The sequence below is a fragment of the Varanus komodoensis genome, unplaced genomic scaffold (genome assembly GCF_004798865.1).
Source record: "Varanus komodoensis strain SLA01 unplaced genomic scaffold, ASM479886v1 scaffold151, whole genome shotgun sequence".
NCBI lineage: Eukaryota > Metazoa > Chordata > Lepidosauria > Squamata > Varanidae > Varanus > Varanus komodoensis.
In genome coordinates this window covers 225,408-252,681 of record NW_025335443.1, presented here as the reverse complement: position 1 = coordinate 252,681, position 27,274 = coordinate 225,408, and the positions used below count along the sequence as shown (strand labels likewise).

The 27,274-nt window shown below is 47.0% G+C and overlaps 2 protein-coding genes across 3 annotated transcripts in view; both read left to right on the top strand.

The window, feature by feature from the left end:
- Nucleotides 1-35: 35 nt before the first annotated feature.
- LOC123021020 (zinc finger and SCAN domain-containing protein 12-like) lies at nucleotides 36-18,276 on the top strand. Its single transcript, XM_044425393.1, has 9 exons — nucleotides 36-93; nucleotides 421-1,398; nucleotides 3,098-3,218; nucleotides 5,264-5,346; nucleotides 6,484-6,610; nucleotides 8,540-8,644; nucleotides 9,931-10,065; nucleotides 13,659-13,793; nucleotides 16,982-18,276. The coding sequence occupies exons 2-9, from the start codon at nucleotides 667-669 to the stop codon at nucleotides 17,986-17,988; spliced, it is 2,445 nt and encodes an 814-aa protein (XP_044281328.1). The 5' UTR covers nucleotides 36-93; nucleotides 421-666; the 3' UTR covers nucleotides 17,989-18,276.
- A 5,952-nt stretch (nucleotides 18,277-24,228) lies between these two features.
- The window catches only part of LOC123021018 (zinc finger protein with KRAB and SCAN domains 1-like), a 32,420-nt gene continuing 29,374 nt past the window's right edge, over nucleotides 24,229-27,274 (top strand). For both annotated transcript variants that reach the window (XM_044425391.1, XM_044425392.1), the window contains exon 1: nucleotides 24,229-24,312. The gene's annotated coding sequence lies outside the window, so the exon portion shown is untranslated. The remainder of the gene's footprint in view (nucleotides 24,313-27,274) is intronic.

Genomic DNA, 27,274 nt, shown 5'->3' with positions numbered 1-27,274 from the left:
ACAATAATATAAATGGAAAATATGCTTTATTTACAGGGGTGTATCCCTCTGGTTGGAAAGGAAGAGTGATTTTGCCACAAATGCATTGCTAAGGTGAGTTGTGAACCCCCCACTAGCAGTGGTAAGGCTCCATTTTTCATCCCCCCACCCCCCCAGACCCATATAGGCTGCTCATATAGGATTCTAAAAAAGTATTTTTGAGGTGAGTCATCCAAAGCTGATAAGAACAGAAAAGTCATCTGATAGTGAGTTAGGCCCTTGGTCCATCCAGGCCAGGTTTTTCCCAGCCATAGCTGGGGATGAACCTGGGATATTTTGCATGAAAACAAGGGCTGCACTGCTGACCCCTTCAGTCATCTCCTTTTCCCCAACCTCTGTGCAGCTCCCTGTGATTTAAGAATCCACCATGTGTTTCTTTAGCAGGAAGACTCTCCCCTCACACTGCAGGACTGTTGGAGCTACTGGACAACTCTTTTCTTGCTTGTTCTCTCACACTTCCCACAAGAGTGTTAGAAGGCCCACGAAAAGGCAAAAGTGGAGTCTTTTCCTCTCTGTGTGGTTCTAGCAAGACTTCAAGGGCTGGAGAAACGTTTTGCTGGGAATCCATCTTCAAGAAAAGCCACTGCTAAACCGAGGCTGGCAGGTGCCAAGCGAGGAGTGGAAGTGATGAAGGAACAAAAATCAGCAGGCCCAGGGGTAGAAGTCAGAATGGATGTGGTTGGAAGAGCTGCCGGAGCAGCTCGGACGGAATATATGACAGAGCAGCCTGGATGGAGGGCAGTGCAGGAGGGAAAGGGGGAGCCATCCAGGGGGATGCAGCAGCGCTGGGAAGTCCAATGGCAGGAGTTCCTGAAGACGCTGCAGCCCCCCCACATGGGGTGGGGAAGCGCAGCGACGGCGGAGGTGGCCCCCTGGGAAGACGCCAAGGCCTTCCTGGCCTCCTTCGAGCAGGTGGCCAAGGCCTGCCGGTGGCCTAGGGCAGAGTGGGCGGCCCGGCTCCTGCCGGCACTGAGCGGCGTTGCCGAGCAGGCCTTCAGCATCCTGGAAAGCAGGGATCAGGAGGACTACGGGAAGGTGAAGGCGGCCATCTTGCGAGGGGATGCCCTGCGAATGGAGATGCAGCGCCAGCTCTTCCGGCAGTTCTGCTGCCAGGAGGTGGAGGACCCACGAAGAGTTTACAGCCAGCTCCAGGAGCTGTGCCATCAGTGGCTGAAGCCAGAGCGGCACAGCAAGGAGCAGATCCTGGAGCTGCTGATCCTGGAGCAGTTCCTGGCCATCCTGCCATTGGAAATCCAGAGCTGGATCCGGGAAGGGGGCCCGGAGTCCTGTGCCCAAGCGGTGGCCCTGGTGGAGGATTTCCTGATGAACCAACGGGAGGCTGAAACAAGGAAATGGCAGGTGAGGCTTTCCTTGTCTGAGGCTCTACAGAAAGTGTGTCCGCCTCATCCATTAGAAACAGATCAAATTGTTAAGACAGTCCAAGACTAAAACCCTCGAGAGCTGCATAATCTTACACACTGAATACAGTTACAGCATCCTTCCCATACCTAGTGTTCTCTAGAGGTGTGGGACTACAGCTCCCATCATCCTCTGCCAGCATGGCCGTCCATTCAGTTCCTGTGCAAAATCAATCATGTGTAATTGCTGTTGATAGGCAATCAACATTAATGACCTCTTGTTAGCAATGCCTCCCAGAAAACCTTTTGTATTATGCCTCGTCTATCATTCCTCCAGCAGCTTTCTAACCATGCGTAAGTCTTCGCGGGACTTGCTCGCTTATGGGATGGCAACCCTGCAAAGTATGGTTAGAGTTGCTGCCCAGATTGCCAACTGCTCAGGGAAACATAGAAATTGAGCAAGTCAGAAGGGGTCTCCCGGGCCATCTAGTCTGACCCCAGGCTCCAGCCGGCTCCACTCATGACATGCCCACCATGTGCGTGTCTAGCCTATCCTTGAACACCCTAGGGGCCCTAACTGTCAGGAGGTACTTCCTGGCATCCAAATTGAACCTTGATTCCTTGAGCTTGGCTCCATTGGAGCGTGTCCTGCCTTCCTCTGCAGGGGAGAACAGGTCTCTACCCACCTCCGTGTGAGACCCACTTGTGTACCTGTATGTCGCCAACAGATCCCCTCTGAGTCTCCTCCAGGCTGAAGAGACCCAGTTCCCTCAGTCTCGCCTCATACCCCATCCCCTGCAAACCGGCCACCAACCTTGTGGCCCTGTGCTGCACTGACTCTAACCTGGCTGTATCCTTTCTGTAACGGGGGGCCCAGAACTGAACACAATACTCCAGTTGTGGGTGAACCAGTGGTATAGAGTGGTAGTAATACCTCTCTTGATCTAGAAGCCACACTTCTGGCTATGCAGCCAGGGGTGGCGTTCGCCCTCTTGACTGCCGCATCACTCTGCTGACTCGTGTTCAGCCTGCAGTCAACCAGCACCCCAAGGTCCTTTTCACAAGTGCTGCTCTCCAGCCACTTCTCCCCTAACCTGTATTTATGACACCCATTCCTATGCCCCAAGTGCAAGGGGCAGACAGACCAAGGGGAAAAATTGCTCTGTCTGTTCAACAGAGGTTTGATTTTCAGACATTTTATTATTGGCAGATAAAACTTTCAATGGCTTGGAACAAAACACAGTCACTTAGCATTTACTGCAGGGCAAACTACTTTTCTGGAGACAGTTGCAGGGACCCCTTGGAAGGTTGCAACTCCAGTTCCCAACTTCTAATCTTTGGCAGGGCGACTGTATCTTAGCAGTTGCATGCCAGAGTAGAAAATCCATAGGCATAGCTTTTCCCAGCATGTAAATCAGCTTTCCCCCTTCGGATGTGTTGGACTACAAGGCCCATCATTTACAGCCAGCATGGCCAGTAGGGAACGAAAGTTGGCATCGCTCTGTGCTGTTGAGAGTTACGGCTGGTTGCTGCATCTCAAGCCTCCTCTTGAAAACTGGTAAGTTCCTGGGAGCTTCCTTTGTCAGAAATGGTCCCTTGAACTAGATCCAAAAGAGAATTGGGTTTAGGGGTGCTAAATCCTAATATGCACAACTGGTCCTTTACCTCCCTGCTAAGTAGGATTGTCCTCCCTGTTTCAGGGGCCACTGCAAGAGGTTTGCATCGGCTCCCTAAGTATGGAAGAAGAATCCTTAGATGCCACACAGGGACAAAACTACAAAGAAGCCAAGCAGATGAGTGCTGGAGAGATCAGCTTGCTGGGTGAGGCTTTATTGATTCACTTGCTTACCTGCTCCTACTGCCTTTTCTTCCCCTTGCAGGGAAACCAAAGGAACTTACAGGATCCTCCTCCTATCTATTTTATCCTTGCAACAAAAACAACCCTGTGAGGTAGGCTGGGCTGAGAGACAGTGGCCAGCCCAAAGTCATCCATGATGCTTCATGGCCAAGGGGGAACTTGAATCCAGGTTCCCAAGTGCCGCTCCAACACTCAGAACAGGACTCCACGCTGGCTCTCTTCTTCTGAAGATTCTGTGAGTCAGTCACTGTTCTGCATCTTTGTTGGGTCTGGAATGACAGGATGTTCCCAGGCTTGTGGGAAAGGGGGATTCAAACACACGCAGCTCGGGGGATCGGAAGAGCTGCACCAGCAGAAATTTGCTTCACTGTTGACTTGTTAAACAAGATGGAACAAACTGGTCAGTTCGCTATTCAGTAAGGAATTAGGACATGGAAAAGACATACGGACCACACCCTCGCTACTCAGAAACCCGCGGGCACGGAGGCTTCCAAGATTCCAGTGCTCTGCCAGGCAGAAGCTGGCTGCATGGCAGGAGAAGTTGAGCCAATCTTTGCCTGTCTATCTGCCAGTCTGCACTAGAGTGTGGGGTTTTGAACATGGCCAGCAAGAGGAGGAGGAGGGAAGGAGTTTGGAAGGCGCTTAGGCCCCTCCAGTCCTTCCCCTTCCCAGTCACTAGAATGCTTTCTCTTCACACTTACGACATTCTCTTCCGCCGCTTTCAGCCTTATCCCCACGACAACAACCCTGGAATCCATGGAGGGACACGCCCCTATATGACAGGCCTTCCCAGATTAGTTTCCAGATTCATTTTAGTGCATATGGTTTTTTTTTTATCAAAACTACTGTTGGAGCGTATGGGAATGGGGCAGTATATAGAAACCTAAACCAGTAAATAGATAAACTGGTACACTGACAATTGGTCCTGCTCAGTCGGTGTCAAAAGTAGGCCTGGGCGGGCGCTTGCCGAGGGCCTCTCCCCATCTGGGATTGTCTGATTGCAGCCCCCTGAGTTACTTCTCCTCTTCTCCAAGGCAACCTGCTTATTTACCCGCCTCTCCCTCTGCCCAGACAAAGGTGAGGAGGAGGAGGAGGAGCAGGGGATGCCATGGCGTCCTTGCTCACTGTCTCTCTCAACTGCCAAGCAAGAATGATGAGAAAGAGGAGGAGTGAGAGCAGCCAGTGATGACGGGGTTAAAATGGTGGACTCACTTCCTCACACCCTGGGGGTGTCTTGTCATAAGAACATGAAAAAGCCACGCTGGGTCAGACCCAAGGTCCATCCAGTGCAGCACTCCAGGCACACGGCGGCAAACCAGCTGCCCACAGGATCCCTGCAGCAGGAGGGGTGTGAGCGAGACCTCCTCCCGCCCAACTTCCCCAGCAACGGGTGTGTGCCGGCAGGCCGCCTCTAGGGAAGGAGGGAGCACGTGGCCAGCAGGGCTAGTAGCTACAGAGAGCCTCCTTCCTCATGGATCTGCCCAGTCCCCTTTTAACGCCATTGAGATTGGCAGCCATCCCCACTTCCCACGGCAGCGAGTTCCACAGTTTAACTATACGCTGTGTGAAGAAGCCCTTCCTCTTATCAGTCCTAAACTTGCTACCCACCAGCTTCATGGGATGACCCCTTAAACCAGAAGGGTGTTATGTGAGAGGTAGAGAAATCTCTACTTTTTCATGCGGTGCATTATTTCAAGCACCCCCGTCATGCCTTCCCTTCCTCGCCTTTTTTCTGTGACCCTTGATGGTCAGGATGAAACTGAAAAGAAGGACTGGTAGGAGAGTGACGTGGAGCCAAGCAAAAGACGTCGAAACGGGGCATGTGGACCATTCACAGCTGTGCAGAAGAGGACAGAAAAGGCGCTTCCCCTTTCTCCCCTCCCGCCCTTTCCTCTTCTATGCAGCTCTTAAAGGGGCAGAAAACCCACTTTATGTCTGGTGACCCCCAGGCTAACAGGGTTGGTAGATGTCCTCCCGCTTCTAATTCTCTCCTTCCCGCCCTTTGCAGGCAGCGGGATCAAATGTCCAAGCCACTCCAGTTTCCTGCTTCCTCGGGAAGGACAGGAAATGGCCGAGGCTGGGCTGAGCGAGGTACGTGACCTCACGGTGGACCAGTCAGCGAAGTGCATGGTCAGCATCCTCTGGGAGAGTACAAGGGACGTGTCTTCCTTCCCCAGGACCTGTCCGGGTGAACCATTGTCGCTATTTTCCATTTACTTGGATATGGGTGAAAATGGGAGGGGGAGCCTTTGAAGACGAGCGTGCAGTGGAATCGGCTTGGCAAACGGCTGTGCCTGCCACCCGCCCCACGCTCTTTCCAGCACCAGGCGAAAACCTTTTCATTCCCCCAATAGTTTGATAGTTAGATTTGTATTCCCATTTGTATTATATTTTTACTGCACGTCTAAGATTGATGAGCTGCAGTAGCTGTCGTATTGTATTTTCATGGTGATTTTATACTGATGCTTCTATATTTGTTATTGCATTTTGATTTTCTGAGCTGATGGGTAGTATAAAAACATAATGAATGAGCGAAGAAACGAACGAATGGATTGCCCTCTTGCCGTCAGCATCTTATAGAAAGTCTGTTATCTGTTCCTTTGGCAAAATGGCAGGTGTGCATAATTGATTCAAGGGAAGCTCTCTCTAAAGCTGGGTTCCTTTGTAAAAGATCTCTCACTTTTTAAAGTTGCCTCTATATCCCTCCCCCACCATTATTCTTGAATCTGTATCTTCCAAGACTTCACACCTGATATTGAAAATCCAGATCCTAGCAGCTGAATGCTGTGTATGTCTAATTTTAAGTCCCATGGAGCTGAATGGGATTTACACCTGGGTAAGCTAGGATTGCAGCCACACTGAACCTAGTGCACTGTAAACCAGGGTGATTAAGAGAATAATCCTAAAAACACTAAGGTGCACTAAACTCAGTGGGGTCTCCTTCTGAGCAGGCCTGTATAGGACCTATATGGACCTGCATAGCATATCATGAGCGGAGCCGGCAGAAGCTGGGGTTCAGACTAGATGGCCCGGGAAGCCACTTCTGACTGGCTCAGTGTCTGTGTTTCTATGATTGCACGCCAAAAGGCACCAGAAGGGCAATTTTCCCCCAGGTTGTACATTTACACGTAGATTGAAGATGAGCAATGCAATAGTTTTGAACAGAAATATTCTTCCTCTGCAACCTGGACTGATCAGGGATGGGTGCATGTTTTCCTGTTTGCACAGGGTCTGGTGAGCCTCAAGGAGACGGGGGCAGCTTTGCATGTGGTCGAGCAAACTCTGATGCAACCGGGACCCCGGACCATGTTCTGGCAAGTCCTGCAGGAGGAGGATGGGAATGCAGATTCTTTGGGTAAGCCTTTGATCTGCTTAGGAATTCAAGCAAATATTGCCATAGTTGGCATCTATCTGGAGAGCCAATGTGGTGTTCAGAGGGCAAGACTCATACTCGGGAGATTCGGGTTCTAGTCCCCTCTCTGCCACAGAGCCAACTAGGTGACTTAGGGCCAGTCACAGATGCTCAGCCCAGCCTACCTCACAGGGATGTTGTTGTAGGGATAAGACTGAGAGCAGCAGGAGGAGAATGTCGTCAGCCATTTTGAGTTAGTTATAAAAAATAAGTGGAATATAAATCTAATAAATAAAAATAATCAGATCCGAGAAAGGGAGAAATCTTTTTGCAAAGGGCATCTCTCTGCCTCTGTCATATCTTTGATAAGGAACAAGACCTATTCCTCAAATATCATGAGTTCTTTGTTCCCTTTGATGTATGGTGGCTTTTTCCTACTGAAGAAAGCTTCTTTTTCCAGTTTTTACTTTTGAAATGCCTCCTGAATGATCAGATGGTTACTGGAAACATGGCAGCCCAAGGGAAAAAAATTGTTTTGGAGAAGCCTTCCAGTGATGGGTTAGGGACAAAGACAAAAGGAGTGAAACTAAATATGCCCATACAGAGATCCCAGCATATCTTAGCTCAAAGCTTTTATTACTGGTAGGAGGGACATTTTAACTATTTTGAATGGAGGGTGGGGAGGAAGGCAGAAAAGCCGGGAGGCTCAAGGGGTGATGGTTGGGTGAAAGGGGTGAGGCTAAGAGAAGGAAGGTGCTTCTAGGCTGGCAGTCCCTTCCCCTTGAATGTAGGTTGCTAGGCATGCAAATAGGTCTGAGGTGGATATGGGAACTGGTATGTTGTATAATTAAAGTACATTATGTACTGTTAATTGTTAACAATATGCGAAGTGAAATGGAAGTATCAGTTGGTCTCCTGGGAAGAGGGTGCATGGTGTTTATTGTTAATTTAGATGTTAATATTATTGATATATCTCGAAGAATATGCATTTGTATTTCAATTGTATTTATGTTTTGTTTAAAAAAATAAAAAGGGGGGGAGGAACTGGTACGTTGACTGCGGGAGAAGGTACTAATGTCTCTCCTAAACAAAGGCAGGCAGTCCATATTTGACATAGCTATGCAGTTCACGGTGGTTAAGATTCGACTGGGGCTTCTCTCCCGCCTTAAAAGCCACACCTTCAGTCTTTTATCTCACAATCACTTGTGATGGCGTATGTGATACGAGTATGACTTTTCCCAGTTCTGTACTTTCTTTTCCTCATTTACAATTTATTGAGAGGTAGTGTAGCGTAATTGCTGAGCTAAGAATCAAGAAGTTGCCAGTTCAAAGAAATTAGGAGGGTAGGTACTCAAAGGAGGGCTTTCTCTGCGGGGGCGCCCAATTTATGGAATGCGCTCCCCAGAGAGGTCTGCCTGGCACCGTCGTTATTTGTTTTTCGGCGCCAGGCGAAGACCTTTTTATTTAAGCGTCATTTTAATTGTTAACAGTATTTGCTTATTTTATCTGGCCAGGGCGACTTCTTTTATATTGTTATTTATTTTATATTGTTATTTGTGTATTTTTCTTCATGTTGTGAGCTGCCCCGAGGCTTCGGCGAATGGGGTGGCATAGAAATGTTTTAATTAATTAATAAATAAATAAATAAATAAATAAATAAATAAATAAATAAAATCTCACCCCTGCCCCCAACCTGCTCTGTGGCTTTAGGCACGCCTCCAGCCTGCAGCCTCAGTCTTCCCATCTGCAGTATGGGGGAATAATAAATACCGGCTGTTATAAAGAATACAATTTGATAACTCATGGGAAGAGCTTTGAACAGTTGAAAGTACTACGCAAATGCCAACCATAGTTAAGTGAGAAAAAGACAAAAAAGTAAGGCAGCTTTTTGTGTCTGTTTACAAATAATTGTCTCATCTGTCTCCAATCAAGAGGGATTCTTGACACCTAAGGCTGACCTCTCCTCCCATTCCTCCAAAGAAGAAATGTTCCATTCCTTCCCGATCGGTTGTGAACGACACCCAGGCCGAGAGTCAGGTAATGCATACGTAATAAAGCATAGAACCAATAGACAAACAGCGCGAGTAAAATACCAATTAACTGCGACAGAAACAATTATAAAGTGGAAGCCACATCATAGTCCATTATGAGTCAGGAGAACATGTGACAACAGCTTCTGCCTCTCAAATGACAACGTATTTCTGCACAACAATTGCTTGGAAAAGCGTCTCTCCAGTCATGACATCCGAAGCTTTACTCCCCGGGAAGTTCCTCCTGCTCCTTTAGGATTGGCTTTCAGACTGGATGGGGAAGGTGGGGCCGTTGCTTTTCCTCTGGGGGCCATATTGCTTCTGGGGTAACCTTTGGGGTTATGTGTGCTGCTGGTGGGGGGAGTCGATACTGGCAGGAGGCGGGGCCAGAGTAAAAGGTGGGTGGAGTCACCTCTTGCCCCCTCTCAGAGGGGGCTGCTGAGGAAGGGCAGCTTATACTCGTCAGAGGGCTGAACCAACTTCAGGAAAAGGGCAGGGGCTACGGATTGCCCACTACCACTTAAGACCCCAGACCAACTCGGTCTGCTTCTGGTGAGCTTTTGCCCTGATGACCTCTGCTTAGGCCACATCGATCAACACTGCTTCCAACAATTCTTTATATGTGCGTTCATTAAAATATGTCTCTTGTCTTTTGGAGTGCCTTTGATATTTTTTGTTAGCCAGGTCGCAGACTTTTAAGTTGACTGATGGGTTACAAAGCATTAAATTCATTTATTTTTTAAAAGAAGAAAACACGTTCCTAAGCCTTCTTTGATTTGTATTCATATTTTAAATGTAATTTATTTATAAGGCGTGTTATGTTGTGCAAAGGGCTGCACGTTTTAAAAACTGCATCCCTGGATAAAAGGAGAGGGCTGATGTGATTGTAGCAATGAGAAAAAAATTGCTGAAGACACATCCAGAATTTGATTGAGAGGAGACTCTCAAGAGAGCCAGTGTGGTGTCGTGGTTAAGAGCACGGGCCTGGGACTCAGATGATCTGGGTTCTAGTCCCCGCTCAGCCATGGAGCCACCTGGGTGGCTTTGGGCCAGTCATAGACTCTCAGCCCCACCTACCTCACAGGGTTGTTGTTGTGGGGATAAGATGGAAGAGGGGAATGATGTAAGCTGCCTTGAGCCCTTTGAAGGAAAAAGGCAGGATATAAATCAAAAAATAAAAATAAAAAAAATAAAAAACTGTGTCAGAAGGGAAAGCCAGTGGGAAGGTGGTCACGGGAGTCCAAAGAAGATGGTAGCAGAGCATGGAAAAAAATCCTCTCTCTGTTATTACAGGTGATGGCCAGGGAAATTTGCTCAAGGTGGAGAATTCTCAGCATGGAGAAGATGAGCTGGAGGAAACACCTGGGGCAGCTCCCCCAGTGAGCCATACAAATGTTCCACTGACGGCTGAGATACACGAGGAAAGATGTGAGTCCAAGAGGGGGCAGGAGAAGGAGCCTCTAAAAGCTCAGAATGAATTCAGGGCGTTTTCAGAAGGTGCCGGAGCTGCTGGCAGTGAAAAATACCCAGTGCACAGAAGGGGGGGAAAGACCTGGTTTTCCAGATACGGTAGAAAATACCGCCACATATCAGGAGTTGTTGCAAGACATGCTCAGGGCATCCAATCTGAAATTGTCACCGTGGGCGAAAGCTTCCAGCAAAATTCAGATTATCCAAGAATACATCCTGGAGAAGAATTGAACAAATACTCTGAGTGTGGAGGAAGTTTCTATCCAGGAATGCATCTGCTTCGACATCGAAACAGCAGTACAGGAGAGAAATCTTATGCTTGCCCCGAGTGTGGGAGAAACTTCTCTCGTCGATCGCATTTGATGACCCATCTCAGGATTCATACAGGGGAGAAACCGTACAAGTGCCGAGAATGTGGGAATTGTTTTATTCAGAGTATAAATTTGCTGAGGCATCAGAGAATTCACACTGGAGAAAAACCACACAGGTGCCCCCAGTGTGGAAGAAACTTCTCTCGGAAAGATCAGCTGCTCAGACATCAAAGAACTCACAAAGGAAAGCGAAGCTGAGAATGCCCCAACAGTGTCAATTCCAAAGCTGCAAAGATTCACGATCAGAGAATCCTTGAGAGAACATTAATAGCATTAATAGTTTAAAAGAGAATAATGAGAAAATATATTCTATATGGCAATGCTTACATAGCTCAACAAGAGGGAGGGGCTGGCATACCTGGAGGAGCACTGGGGTTCTTTGGCTTTGAAACATACCTTGGTTTTGAAAAGCACACAAGCAACCTTAGAGCACAATCCAACACATGTTTTGAAAGAAAAAACCCCCCACAATTCTCAGTAAGCCTGGCTGGAGCATGCTGGGAATTGTAGGACTAAATATGGGCTGTTTCCATCTAAATATGGGCTGTGCCCGCCCCCAAGAGAGCATGCTCCGTTGCCGTAGGATGCTGATTGGCTATTCTGGGTAGGCAGAAGGATACCGACTGAGAGGAGAGATGGAATGGAATGCTCCACCAGAGGGCGTGGCTGGCAGACTGGAATAGCAGACTGGACTATGCCACTCTATGGTTCTTCGGTACAGGTCCCACTTGTCCTTTTCATGGGATTCCCCTCCAAATGCCTATGGGAACTCGAGTTACAATGGTGCCATTGCTTTTTCAAGCCCATTACTGCCTGCTGGACTGGGAACTACTCTCTGAATGTCATTTCGTTCTCATTTCCTTGTATGCACCGCCATCCAAATTCACGGTGGCAAATCAGTATGGAAAAGTAAAATGTGAAAATCCAGTTTGAAAGCAAGCTAAATCTGTTCCTTTTATCTTTCTGTAATGGTTTTCTGGAGCGGAGGGGATGGGGGCGGGGGTGGGTGTCATTGCTACCAAATTCAGTGGTGGGGAGATCTGGAAAGTTGCAGGTGATCCCAGAGCACCACCCCCAAGATGGCCTTGGCTTCTTAAGATCCTTTTTTAGTTGTCTAATTCTTCCAATGCTGAGAAGTGGGGTTAAGACCATGTGGGGCTGAGCCAGGGAAACAAGCAAAATATCCAAAGGGAACATTTCTTTAAATGCTGAAAAGTGGAAAGTCCGCAGGACAGTGGGGGAAGAAGCCACTGAAGGGTGTGTGTACTGAACTTGCTGAAAAAATAATTTGCCAGACATCCTCAGTGAACTTTGGGAGTGGGGAGGCAATACTTTGGATCTCCAACTGTGCTGCAGCCCAGAAATTGTTAAAAACTATTTGAGAAGTCCACAATAAACAGAACTTTCAGCGGTTTCATAGCCTAATAAACACCAGAGAATCCAAACCATGATCAACACCAGAGAATTCAAACAGGAAAGAAATTATACCAATGTCCATAGCTGGGAGATGTTCCAGCCGGAGAGAACTGTCAGACATTGTGCTTCAAAAAGAAATAGTTAAAAAGGGTGATGGGGAAATGGTTCATCGAAGAAAGAGCAGACTGGCTGTATGGGAAGAAGATGTAATGAATGTCCGAAAGGTGGGAATAGCTTTGTGTGAAACACTTGCATTGATGGGGTGCGAAATAATCCATATTGAAATATACCTGTGTGGATGTCTTCTTCGTGGCCGTTGGGTTCCTTCAGGGAGATACTTTGCTGAGACATCAGAAAATTCATAAAGGAGGCAAACACAAATGGAAGAAATGTCTCTCGGGTAGATTAGCTGAGTGAACCTCATGGAGTGGGCCTGGGAAGCAGAGATTTCATGAACATTTTCTTCGGAAAGTTACAGAGATTATAGTTCAATGCATCCTTGAAAGGCACTGAGAATCTATACTCCCTGGATCAGTGACTTTTTGCTGAAGGTTATTCTCCCAGTGGAACAGATCCTGCTCAGGGATCCGCTTTTGGTGTCCCCTGTGCATTTCAGAGAGTGTCAGATTCTACACAATGCTTTACGGACCGATTTTCAACATGTTATCAGAATGGGCTGGGTCTAGTACATCGGGACAATAGTCCCTGTACAACTGAATGGGAATAACAAGTAAATATTTTTTGAGAACTGCTGTGGTTGCCGTCATCACTTTCTTCCAAGGCATTTATTTATTTTATTTATTTATTAAAACATTTTTTATGCCGCCCCATTCGCCGAAGCCTCGGGGCGGCTTACAACAATAAGTTAAATAATTATAATCATACATTAAAAATATAAACATTAAAATAAAAATACAAACATACAATATAAAATAAGCCGCCCTGGCCAGATAAAATTCAATAATATTAACATTTAAAATGCTGCTTAAATAAAAAGGCATTCTGACAGCAGTTTCTGTAAGTTTGCTGAAACCCCTTGGAGGACCAGAGATTTTGGGTTGTCCCTCAAAGCACAATTCCCAGGATTTATTTATACATGTATTTATAGGTCGCCTAAAACTGCTGAGGCCTTCCTAGGCAGCTTAACAATACATAAGCCTAGACTTATTTCCACCCCCTTTGATCTGTCATCCAACCTAGGATGGAAGATTGCGGGTTGGTCTCCACTTAGTGCTTTTCCTTCACATAGAATTGGGGGAACTTGCAGCCTTCCAGATGTTTTGCAGAATCACATCTGCTTCAACGGCAATGGTGAGGAACCTGAAGGTTTCCAGTTGCTGTTGCTCTTCACGGTCCAGCATCTCCCACCACTGCCTTTGATGGCTGGGGCTGATGAAGAAAGCTGAAGCCTTATAACATCTGGAGAGCCATATCTCGGCACTCTCTTTTCCGCTGAGCTAGATTCAGTTCTGGAAAATAAGCCCAGTCGTCTTGGCTTGCTTCGTTGTGCAAGCTGCACAATCCAGAAGAGGAATCTGGAAATGTATTGGGACATAATGCTCAAGGAGAAGGTGACGCTAGAGATGGGGTGGTGGTGAGGAGATGAATTTAACAGAGACAGCCTGAATGGAGATGTTCGGCAAGATGTCCCCCATCATATGATCAGTAGAAGCAGAATGAAAGACCAGCAAGAAGGAGGTTGCACGACTCTTAAGCAAGAAGTGACCAGAGCATAGACAAAATTCCTCTCTCTTCTCTCTTCAGGTGATGGGAAGAGAAGCTGGATCAAGATGGAAGATTCTCAGTGTGGAGGAAAAGAGCCAGAGGAGACCCCGAGGATCCTACCACAGATTAACCAGGGGAACATTCCTGTGGCAGCTGAGATGCCCAAGGAACGATGTGAGTTCATCAGGGGAGAGGGGAAAGAGCCACCAAGGGATCTCAATGAATCCTGCAAGTTTTCAGAAGGTCTTGGAGATGCTTGCAGTGAGAAATACACAAGGCAGGAGATGCCTTTGTTCCCCAAGTATGGTAGAAAGTACTGCCCCAGACCGGGAGTTGTTATGAAACATTTTGAAGTGGTCCAGTCTCGATATCCCACAGTGGGGGAAAGCTTTGAGCAAAACACAGCCCATCCAAGAAGACACACCGGGGGGGAATTGTACATAGGCTGCGAGTGTGGGGAGAGTTTCTGTCGAAGAGCAAATTTGCTTCGACATCAGAGCATCCATCCAGGAGAGGGAACTTATAAATGCCGAGAGTGCAGGAGGAAGTTCTTTCGGAAGTTGCATCTGAGAACCCATCTACGGATCCATGTGGGGGAGAAACCTTACCAATGCCTTGAGTGTGGGAAGATCTTCATACGGAGTGCCCATCTGATGAGGCACCTGCGAAGCCATACCGGAGAGAAACCGTATGAATGTCCTGAGTGCAGAAGAAGCGTCATGCAGAGCGCCCATTTAATGAGACATCTGAGAATCCATACTGGAGAGAAACCTTATGAGTGTGCTGAGCGCGGAAGAAACTTTTCAAGGAAGGATAAGTTACTCACCCATCAGAGAACTCACTGAGAACTTGCATGCTGGTTTGGGTGTAGGGTGGACGAATTTAAATTAATTAATTAAATAACTTGTGAAAGTCCTGAGTGGGGGGAAAGGTGAATACCGGAAAGACATTTGAGGAGATGTCTGCGTATCCAATCCAACCTTCTAAATGTCATGGGCATGGAAGAAATGCTTTGTGGAAGGATGAGTTGCCCTGATGGGGGGACCTGCACGTGACTGAAACATTTTGGGAGTGGGAACACTCTGGTTCTAGCTCAGTGATTCCAAACCTTGGTTATGAGTCCGAATTGAGCCCATTCATTTCTATGGATCTACTCCAGGTAGGACTAGCATTGTCTACAACCATTTGGCTCCCCTACTGTTGATGCACTGCAAGTCCCATGTTCCCTGACTATTGCTCATGATGACTTCAGGGAGATGGAAGAGTGCCAATCCCTGGTTAGCCCAATCTTGCCTGCCCGCCTGAGTGGTTTTCCAAGCTTCAGTTAGAAAGCTCCATGGATTATCTATTCAGTCCTCCCAGTACAGCATTGACCAAGTCTGTACTTCTCTAATCGCTTACTGCCTTGTTAAATGGCATCCATGAAGGACACCCGGGACAAAGTTTGCTCAGGAGTCTACTGTTGGCTATCCTGATGATATTCTGGAAAGTGTCAAATTTTACACAAAGCATGCCAAGGTATAAAAGGTCACCTTGTTGAAAGGAAGTGAGCTGTGATTTGAAGCACAGGTATTGGAAGTCATTCCTGTAGGGCAGGGGTGTTGAGCCATCTTCAGCCCAAGAGGAGAATTCAGTTCTGGGAAGCTGGTGGTGGTGGGGAAGTTTGTATTCTGGTGGTAAAGGTAAAGGTTTCCTCTTGACATTAAATCCAGTCATGCCTGACTCTAGGGGGTGGCGCTCATCTCCGTTTCCTAGCCGAGGGAGCCAGCGTTTGTCCGCAGACAGTCTCCGTGGTCATGTGGCTGGCATGACTAAACACCACAGTGCATGGAATGCTGTTACCTGCCCACCGAAGGGGTACCTTTTTATCTACTTGCATTTGCATGCTTTCGAACTGCAAGGTTGGCAGGAGCTGGGACAGAGTACAGGAGCTCAACCCATTGTGCAGATTCGAACCGGCGACCTTTCGATCAACCAGCCCAGTGGCTCAGCAGTTTAACCCACTCCACCACCTGTGCTCCCAATTCTGGTGGTGGGTGAGCTCAAATGGGAAACCGGGTGGGGCAAAAATCCCATTGTTTCAGAATTCCAGCAGGAAACCCTACGCATTGGGGCAAATCAACTTGCCGCAGCTCAGAAGCCATTTGTAAAGCACCTGCATCAGGATTAAGCAGCAGGGAAACCTGAAGAGCAAACAGAAGAATTTGCCTCTGACAAACAGAAGCGTTTCCATGCAGCATATGCCTACTCAGAAGTAATCTCAAGACTCATCGTCTCATCTCCTTGCAGGCCAAAACTCTAAAGCGGAAGTTTCAGATTTATGTCCTGGCCAAAGACTTGTGAAGAAAGCTTAGCAGTGAAGGAGGATCCCTGCCTCCACCAATTCTCCCTCTCGGTCAGCATCGCTCGATGGAGGAAAGTGATGGATTTTTAAAAGCGACTTGATCAGATTTCAAAAGTGTGTTCAGCAGCAGAGGGACCAGGAAGCAGAAATTGGATCAATTCCCCTCTTCCTTCCCCTGAGCATCTGATCTGAGCAGGAAGAAGCAAAGAAGAATTTGCAGAAGGTAGAAAGAAATCATTGACTTGTCACCAGAACACAAATGTTAATCTCCCCCTCCCAAAACACACACACACACACACACACACACACCCAAGTGGCAGGGAAAAAGGAGGAAGTGAAAGGAACCACCTCGTGATCAGTGACTGGGGGCAGAGGCTGGTAATCGAGGAAACACTTGATGATCTGCTGACTGGCTGGTGATGTAGGTAGGAGGTGTGGCCACCTCTGGACCCAGGGTAGCTCTGCATGCCACTGGTTCCTCATCCCTCCCATTTAGCTCGATGGGACCTGCAGATAATATTTTCAGATGAGCTATTTTGCTTATTGACACTTTCTCCCAGGGAAGCAGCACAGCACATTCTGGGAGCAGTGCATTTTTGTAAACCTGATCAGATGGCCAGGGGTCTGTGCCATAATATCCTAGGGTTTACATATGGAATTGTTCCCTTCCCCATTTGACAGGGAAACCGGATGGTGATGCTTAGTTTATAGGATGGCAGAGAAAGTCTGCAGTTCTCAATATAGCTCCTTGCTTCCTTCTCGGATTAGTGAATCACATTAAATTCTGCCCACTTTAGGCCATGTGCCTGGATTGGCTTAATTATACAAGCCATACCTGTCTCTGGAGCAGAATATGGGTTGTTCTGGCACATCCTGTTGTATTTCTTGAAACAGCTTGGGGAAGGAGGGAAGATGCCGTGACCCTGTGATTCGGGAGTCCAGCAAAAAGGAGGTTATAGGACTCCTGAGCAAGAGGTGACTAGACCATAGACCCAAAACCCCTTTCTTGTCTCTTCAGGTGACAGGAAGAGAAGTTGGATCAAGATGGAGAAGTACCAGCTGACAGAGACCTTGCCAGCGGAAACGCACAGGACATTAGCCGAAATATCTCAGTGGAACTTTCCTGTGTCAACTGAAAATCATGAGCAACGATGGGAATCCAGAGCAGAACAGCTGGAGAAGCAGCTGCTGGTGGCAGGAGAGAATGAATCCAGCGAGTTCACCGAAGCTCTCACGGCCGCTGTTAGCAAAAGTTACACCATGCAAACGGAGGGGGAAACGTTCTTGTTTTCCAAGCACAGCAGAAAATGCCGCTACAAACCGGGGCATGTTACAATTCATACCAGAGAGATCCCATATAAATCTTCTACTTCGGGAGAAAATGTCCAGCAAAAGCGATCCTTTGATCAACATCATGGGGCACAGACAGGTGAGAAACAATATGAACTCTCCGAGTGCAGGAAAGACTTCCACCGGAGGGAGGATTTGATTAGCTATCGGAATAACCACACAGAAGAGGAATCTTTTGGATGTAAGGAGGATGGGAAAAGTGCCAGTGGAAAGAGAGCATTCAAACGAGATCAAAGCATTCAAACAGAGGGGAAGAGATACCAGTGCACTCAGTGTGGCAAGTCCTTCAGACACAGACAAACACTGACGAAACACCAGAAAATCCACACGGGAGAAAAGCTGCATGAATGCCTCGTGTGCGGGAAAGGATTCACTTCTCGGGAGCCTTTACTGAGACATCAGAGAATCCACACAGGAGAGAAACCCTATGAATGTTCTCAGTGTGGGAAATGCTTTAGACAAAGGGTACATTTGATGTGTCATCACAAAACCCACACAGGAGAGAAACCATTCACATGTCCCGAATGTGGGAGAAACTTCTCCCGGAGAGATAAATTGATCAGACACCAGCGGATTCACAGGCGTCAGCGGCCTTATACACACCCAGAGTGTGGGAAGAGTTTTGATCAGATAGTGACGCTGGTCAAACATCAGAGTATCGATGAAGGGCACTGAGAGACTGTACACTTCAGGAATGTGTGAGTGTTGTATAACTTCCATTCCTTAAAGCGGTTTAGCAAGTCGTCAGTCATTGCTACAGATACACCAGAGGGGGAGCCCGACCCCCGGATGAGCATTTAGTACAACCTTTGACATGCAATAAAGGATATGCATTACATGGTGTTACACAAAGAGGTCTGTTTTAGCATCCCCCTTTCCAAAGCACTAAAGGGGTACAAGAATAAAAACCACCCGTAACTTCTGTGCTAAGAATAAGAGGGATAAATCCTTCAATGAAAACAGAGACTGACTAAAAGAACTATCGGAGGAAGATGCTAAAAGAGCAGAATACAGACATAAAGAAGATGCACAAATTCCAAAGATCACCATACTATAATGGACTAAGCCTTAAAGCCTGGCGGGGGAGGGGGAACAAATTGTTGACTTGGGCAACTAAAATTCCTTTTCCTGGCTTCCTTCCAAATGCCATTTTGAATGCTGGGCAGTGAACTTGTATAAATGGGCTGTGGGTGGGTGGGTGTGTCCGAGTGAGTGGGGTGCACACGCAGCCCTAGGAAGGTTACTCATGGGCTGAAAAAGGTTTCCCACCCCTGAACTAACCAAGAGGGATAAACAACCCACCTGCGTGTGGAGTGGCTAACTCTACGCCTTGCCAAAACGAGGGGCAATGCTTCATGGGGCAGGAGAATGAGGACCAAGGAGGTTGTGATTTGGCATGTATGAATTTCCATGCATTGATCACCTGCATCCTGACAGCTAGGGCAGAGAACATGAGGAAGAGCAATCTTCTGCATTCTCAACAGCCAGCAAACCCATACCACAGAAAGAGAAAACTAAGGTGCAGGACTTTGAAGAGCTTATGTGCAAGGGAGGGTATGGGGAAATTCCACAGGCAGACAAAGCCCCCTGTGTTCTCCTGTTCCAGCAATAACCACGCTCCTTCCATGGAGAATCGAGCGACTTCAAGATCATCTCTGCAGGGTGGGCGGGTGGAATGCAGGGAATTCACACAACCATAGAAAATCCTGCTGCTTTAATGATGCTTGACGAAGATCAAGGCTGGGATCGGCCACACGGCTAACCGACTGGGCTACCTACTCTGCCCCCCAGTACTGAACTCACGTATGACATTTGTGCAAACACACACAGGGTAAAACAGTGCACCATTGTTTTTATTTCAGATATTTGAGATGGATTGTCTGCATAAAGGAAGTCACAGTCATGAGGTCAGAAGAGCTAAGCAGGGCTTTTTGCTCTGGATATTTTGGAGGGCTTAACAACATTTTGGAGGGCTTAATAACAAGAAGGATTAGTGGCAATCTTCCCATTTTTTTGGAAGTGTGAGAATCCCAGAATCTCAATTTGAGAAGGGAAATAAAACTCGGGTTTGTGGGAAAGACCAAGCATCCAGACCATCTGAGGCTTTATTGTATTACCCCAAGGTTCCCGTGATTCTCAGCGATTCTCAAGATAATGCATGCATTACCGATTCTCAAGATAATGCATGCATTACCGGGCAGGCAGAGGTGAACTCTGCTGCCAAGCTTCAATACTATTACAGGGCATTTATAGGTACACAGGTACAGGGCAATTGTTGACAGAATGCAGAGATTACAATGAGATTCTGAGGTCATCACATACAGAACAGATAAAGAAATGTCTGAGTAACAATGAGATTACAATATTTCTAATTGCCTGTATTGACACTTTAGTTCAGTAGCTTGAACCCATCTCCAGGTCTGCTTGGACATGTAAATTCAAGCCACTGAAACTGTGCATGAGCTCAAGACTCTTATCTAGACTCTAGACATTCTGAATTGGCCAGGGCACATGGAGCCTCTGGGCTAGGAAGATACTAGGAATTCATTGTTGTTGAATTCCAACAATGACTATTTAATCATTGTGAAGGTATACAATGTAAATTCGGACTAAATGGCCTGTGTACTGTAGCTTACAGCTAAAGGTGAGAGAAAGGAGCGGGGGAGGAAGGCCATTTGAAACTGACTTAGCTTGGTTTGAGAAGTACAGAATTGATCCCACAATGCAAAAAGCACACAGAGGTAATGTTTTTCAGACAGGAAAATTTTCCCAACAGAAGCAACTATTGTATACTATTCTATATCTTCTATGATAGAGAACACAAACGCAGCCACAAGCGTCCTCTTTTATAGCACACGGACTCAGAAAACATACTTTGAAACTGTCTCATGTGCATGCACAAGAGAGAGGGACCACAACGGCAACACAATTACCAGTGAATGCCTCCCATTTCTCACTGGAAGATCTGAGCCAGTCACTCAAACTAACCAACCTCACAGGATCGTTGTGAGGGTAACATAGAAACAGAGCAAGTCAGAAGGGGCTTCCTGGACCATCTAGTCTGACCCCCAGCTCCAGCCGGCTTTGCTCACGACATGCCTACCACGTACATGTCCAGCCTATCACCGATGGGGCCTCTACCACCACCTGTGGAAGCCCCTTCCACACCCTCAGGGTCCTAACTGTCAGGAAGTACTTCCTGGCATTTAAACTGAACCTTGGTTCCCTGAGCTTTGCTCCATTGAAGCATGTCCTGCCCTCCTCTGCAGGGGAGAACAGGTCTCTACCACCTGTGTGACACCCACTCACATACCTGTGTGTCACCAACAGATCCCCTCTGAGTCTTCTCTAGGATGAAGAGACCCAGTTCCCTCAGTCTCGCTTCATACAGCTTTTCCTGCAATCTGCCGCCATCCTCATGGCCCTACGTTGTACTGTCTCTCTTGCTTTTTGCACTCCAACAGCACTTCCCATTCTGTAAAGATCCAAGCACCTTTAAGGTCATGAGTAGGAAAGTGTAATCCACAGAACTGCACACATGAAGAATCCCCACAATCCCCCACAGAAAGCCTGGGCACATAGCAGAACCCCCAAAATCCACCCTTTTGTAGATCCACCACAAACATCGCCCAAACCTACGTGCCTATTCACTGGCAAGGAACTGCACAGCACAAAAATCCAGTCTGCATAGATTCTCCCGGTAGAAGAAAAACTTAACAAGTGCACTGCAAAAAACATGAAGAAAGACGTTTCCCTTCTCTGAAAAATAATTTAGGGTGTGATCCTACACGATTGATTTAGATAGAAAAAAGTACTGCAAATTCCAGCCAGCTTGGTGGAAGTTCTCAGATGTTTCCCTGCCTTAACAACCGTGGGATCACACCTTTAAAAAACTCAAAACTAAGTTTTGTGTTGCTCCAACCGGTTCTCTCTCTCCCTTGGCCAAACCTGTTCTTGCTCTGCAGCTAGCAGGCAGGGTGACCAGCTGCAGAATGAGATTTTTAAAAAATTGCTCTGTTGAGTAACATGCCCCATGGCTCGGTTTAACGGCTCTCCCTCCTCTTGCATCAAGAGAATCTCTTTAATTTGTTTTTAATGGCAGGGCAGAGGTCCCCAACATAGTGCCCGTGGGCACTACAACACACCTGGGTCCTTCCAATGTGGGCACCCACAAAGTTTTTTTAAAAACTCTTTTTTTATATACATATAAGGATTTGTATATATCCATAGCCATGAATGGTTGTTCTATGTGCTGTTAAGTCATCTACTTATGGCAACCCTATGAATGAAAGCCCTCAAAATGTCTTCTCCATGACAGCCTGGCTCAGCTGTTGTAAATTCCAGGCCGTGGTTTCCATAACAATGAATCCATGTGACTTTTATGAAATACACCATCTTGCTATTTCCATTTTATTTATTTATTATTTATGTATTACAGGCATTTATATCCCATCCTACAGCCAAGCGCTCAGGACAGCTTACAAAATATAAAAGTACAATATAAAATATAAAAGTACAATATAAAACCTCAATTAGTAAAACAATACAAAACACATCATAAACTTAAGAAAAAGGAGGAGAAAATAGAAAGTGCGACTGTGAAGGGAAAAATCCTAAAACATCTACAATTGTAAACATCTACAATTGTTGGCTATTAAAATAATGGTTGAATAAAAAGGTCTTTACCTGGCGCTGGAAAGAGTATAACGTCGGCGCCAGGCAGACCTTTCTGGGGAGCAGATTCCATAGTTCCATTTTTTTCCTTGGTGTTTAACTCCTTTCCCTGTTTCTAGCCTCTTTCCCTCTTTTCCTAGACCGCAGCGTTGCTGCCACTCCTCCTCAATTCCCAGCCCCAAGCCTGGCCATTTCTCTCCTCACACAGTTTTACGTCACTGTTTATCACCCCTTCCAGCTTCACTATTTCCCCCTTCCTACCAGTCTTTTTCCTGCTTGTTTTTCTCGCTGCCCCTTCCTCCTCGGCCTAGCCAAGCCAAGCCTCCATGGCAGCCATTATGTGAGTTGCTGCATCCTCCATGGCGACCATTTTGGGGTCAGGCCCACAATATTTTATCAAATTTCCATTGCCCCCAAACCTATCCAAGCATGTGTGAGTGTCACACAGCGGCAACTGTGCCTCTAAAAGGTTTCTGTTTGCAATTTGCCACTGCCCCCCCCCCCAATCCCATCAATTGCCACTGGCCTTCAGCCATTACTTTTCATTACTTGCTAGTGTCAGAATCCCAGAATCTCAATTTGAGAAGAGGAAATAAAACTTGGGTTCGTGGGAAAGATCAAGCGTCCAGACCATCTAAGCTTTATTGTATTAACCCAAGGTTCCCGCGGGTCCGTACTCACGATAATGCATTACCGGGCAGACAGAGGTAAACTCTGCTGCAAAGCTTCAACACCATTACAGGGCATTTATACTCTCTTGGTCACGTCACAGGTACAGGGCAATTGATGAGAGAATGCAGACATTACAATAAGGTTCTGAGGTCATCACATACAGAACAGACAAAGGAATGTCAGTCAATCATACAGTGACAATTTTACAATATTTCAAATTGCAGTATATTGACGCTTTAGCTTTGTAACCCATCTCCCGGTCTGCTTAAACATGTAAATTCAAGCTACTGAAACTATTCATGAACTCATAAGCTTATCTAGACTCAGACCCTAAGCAATGCATCTGCACCATTCTGAATTGCCCAGGAGGAATGCAATTTTAAACAGTTTGAGAAGGGAGTACAGGATTGATTCTACAATTTCAAAAGCACACAGAAGCAATGCTTTTCTGACAGGATTTATCCAAATTTTCCCAACACTGGGCACACCTCATATATGGCATAGATCAAGGGGAAGCGGTCCCTGAATTTTTTGGATCCGTATGTGCAATTGGGAATTTGTGAACCAGCGCAAACTGGCTCCCATGGAGGATGTGGTGAGTCACATGCTGACTAGCCCACCCTAAGTGTAAAGGAAAGGGAGGGAGGGGGGAATGGCAAAACAAAGGGATAAAGTACAGGGAAAGAACAAGGAAAGAGCTTGCATAGTGAGAGTGAGATCCTCAGAAATTGTAAGACTCCAAAGACTGCGTGCAGATTATTCTTAAATCCATATAGGATCATTCCTTTGGAATACCAAGATTATTCCCAAATGTGCAAGCTTTTGGGAGCCAGTATGGTGGAGCAGTTAAGAGCACAGGACTAGGACTTAGGCAAGCTGGGTTCTAGTCCCTGCTCAGCTATGGAGCTCCCTGGGTGATGCTGGACCAGTCACAGCCTCCCTCACAGGGTTGTTGTTACAAGGATAAGACCGAGAGGAGGAAAATTATGTAAACTGTCTTGAGTTCCTGGAACAGGAAAAATAATGGGATATATATAAATAAACTCCAAATATCTTCATTAGGAAAGAGGGTTTCTTCCCCCAACCCCCATGCCACAGACTTTCTGATAAGAAGAGGAAAGCTTGCAAACGTGAGAGTGATCTATTTGGTGGCTTTTCCAAATTAGATTTATATCCCGCTTTTTTTCTTACAACGATCCGCTTACAGCATTCTCCTCCTGCTGCTCTCCATCTTATCCCCACAACAACAATCCTGTGAGGTAGGCTGGGCTGAGAGGCTCGAGACACCGCAAGAGCGTGCCCGGGCTCTCCCCTCTCCGCGCCCCACTCGCGGGCCAGGGGGCCGCCCGTGCTTTCCGTCCTCCTCCTGGGTTTGTGCTCGGCGGATTCAGCCGTTCAATAGAGGGCAGTGGCGGCGCTCGCTTCGCCTCTGCAGCTCGGCTGCTGAAGCCCCGCCGAAGACGGACGAGGACGAGGAGGAGGAGGAGGAGAAACGCGGAGAGGCGCCTGGGAGCTGCCCCGCGAAGCAGCCTCGAGTGGCCGCCCGCCTTCGCCTTCCAGCCGCCCGTCCCGGAGGGTGCGGCCCGCGGCGTCCCCGCGCGGCCGCTGGAGCAGCGCCGAGGAGCCCCGAGCGCGTCGCCGGGCCCGGAGAAAGTGAGTCGGAGCGGGGGGAACCAAGATGGAGAAGGCGAGCCGCGCCGCCTGCCCATCACGTCCCGCGCTTAGGGGCGAGTCGCCTCGCCTCGCCTCGCCGCCGCCCCCGAAGGGGGGCAGTGCCGGGAGAAAAGCGGACCCCCCCCCCCCCCCCCCCGGGGGGGGGGGGGGGTGGGGGAAAAGGGAACCCCCCCCCCCCCGTCCCAGGCGAGCTGCGGGGTTTGCAGAAGTGCAAAAGGCGATTTTAAGCAAGGCTCAGGCAGCCCTTCCGCCTTGCGCTTCCTCGGCGACCCAATGAGGACGGAGCATGCCCAATAACCGGCTGCATCTCTGGAGGGATGATTGTTGCATTCATGTTTTTTCCTCTTGCACATGAGCCTCCTCCTCAGGAGTCTATCCTCACAACAGCCCTGTGAGGTAGGTTAGGCTAAGAGGCCGTGCCTGGGCCAAACCCTCCCCAGCGAGCATCATGGCTCACCCAATGAGGTCTGGCACCCGCATCTCCCTAGTTCCCCTTCAGGACTCTAACCACTAGGACACACTAGTTCTCAGGAGTGCTCTGGGGAGGAGAAGAGCAAGAGGATGCACTGCAGCATTTTGTTGCAGTGGTCCTGGTATGCCAGCAGCTGGTGCCCAGCTGTCTGAGGCCACTTCCTCTCATGGACAGGATTGCCCCAAGGAGTTCCCAGCGCACACTCGGAATTGTAAAGGACTTACCTTGCAGGGTTGTCATCAACTAGCAAACTCCTTAGCTCAGTTCCTCCCCCCCCCCATACACATTTTATTTATTTCTTTATTTAATAAAATTTGTATGCCATCCATTACTTGCATCTCTGGACTTCTTACAACATTTTCTCTGCAACTTGGAGAAAGCACCGGTGAGATGGCCTCATTTTGAAAGCCTTCTGCAAGGAACAGCTCAAGAGTTTCCTACTCTTGCTGGGCAGGCAGGTTTAGGCTTAGGCTTGGGCTTGTTGCTGGTTTTTGCGTGCCCACCAGAGGCATCCCCCCTACCCCAGATTAGGATGCTAGGATTAAGGCCTAGGATACTGGTCTGGATGGACCCATGGCAAGGGGCCTTACTAGCCCAGAGAGGCCTGAGTGTTTAATGGAAAGGCTGTTTTTTCTTCTGCTCAACTGCCAGGTAGCTCCTCTTACTCACATGTCACAATATCCCTTCATAAACTCGCCTGCATGGCAGTGAAGCTTAGGAAAAGAACCTTTTCTGTTGGTTTAGTATAATCTGAGGCAGGACAGAAATTGAATAAAGAATGTATTTTATATGAGAGTATTTGGATAAGAAATGAGTTGGCTGGCTTCGCCTCCCATGAAATGTAAATAAATTGTCGTAATTATTTCTACATCTGTATATATATATAGATCTACATTAGTATTTGCAGGGGGGGTTGCAGATTTATGTTCTTTGGACCCAAACCTCAAATCTTTTATGTGCCTAGCAAAGCCCTGTGAGTCAGTATAAACTTCCTATGCTTCCAAGTCCCTTGTGGCCTCAGTTTTCCTTCCCAAATCAGAAAAATGGGGGTCATATTTTTGGACTGCATTACAGAGTAGTATCATAAATCACTCTGTCTCAGTCTTCCCTAGCACATTCAGAAGGGGCAGAGCAAGGGATAGCTAACACTCAAAACTCTGGTCTTTTTAAACAGTGGGAAGGGTTTTATGCATTTTTATGCTTCTGAGCACCAAAAGTCTTGGGATCAAGTGGAAAAGTGAGTTCACCCTTATGACGATTGAGCTCACCCCACAAAAAAAAAAGGAAGGAAAAAATGAGGGTCTTGCCCCAAAGGGAGAGTAAATCCCATCAACCCCTTTTCAGGAGAACAGATCACACATGTTTTTGCCTTCACTTGACAGTTCAGCTTTTGACAGCTGTCAAACCAAACCAAGGGGAAACAGCTGTTTGGAAGCCCTCTGCACTTTGGCAGCAGGTACCTCCCTGTATCTTTTGTATAGCCTGAAGTGCCTGATCCTGCCTCATCTGGGAAGCTCAGTAGGGTCAGGCCTGGCTGAAACCTGAATGGGTGACTTAAACATTGTGAACCAACCAAAGAGCTTGGTAGAAAAATGTAATGTAATGAAATTGTAATGAAAAATACTAATAATACCTTGCTCAGGCAAGCGTGCCTATTTTCACATATTTGCATAGGGAAAAATAACAATTCATGGCTATGGATATATACAAATCCTTGTGTGAGTGTGTGTGTGTGTGTGCAGGGAGGGATTTTTTTTAAAGAAAAGTATTGTGGGTGCTCACAGGAGCTAATGGGAGGTATTCTATCTGCAATCAGTTTCTCATCCATAAGCCACATTTTCCTAAAGGCCAGTAATGCTGGTTTCTTTTGTAATGGTCTTCTGTAATAGTCTTATATTATGAAGCCATCCTAGCTAGCCAGTTTTAACATAATCAAGCCATTTAATTAGAAAACTTCTGTCCTAGACTGCTTAAAAGGAGGGGGAAAGGACCAGTTACAACATGCACCTAATTATTTCTGTTTGGTGGTTATTAATCTGCTGCAAATAAATTCCAAGCTAACACTGGGTGTTTCCTTCTTTTTCATGTATACCAATAAGATAACTGTTGGGTCTGATGATAGCTCACAATCTAGCATAAATTTAATTCTTTCCCTTCCAAAATACTACTCTAGGACATACGTTAAAAATGTATGTCCTAGAGTATACATTTCCTTCTTCATGGTGCAAACATTGATCTATTTGTTCTTTGCTTGTAAAGAAAACCGTGCAAGTGTAAGATAACCATGCATAGATAATCTTACACTGGTTCTCCCTAATATTTGAACACTGTGATAAAATTGGTCCTTCATAATTATTAATAAATTCTAGCTGGCAATCCTATCTCCTGCTACACTCCTTCAGGATTACTTCTTCATAACAGCTTAAGTCCTTAATACTTTTTCCTTTCTATTTAATTACAGAATTGCAA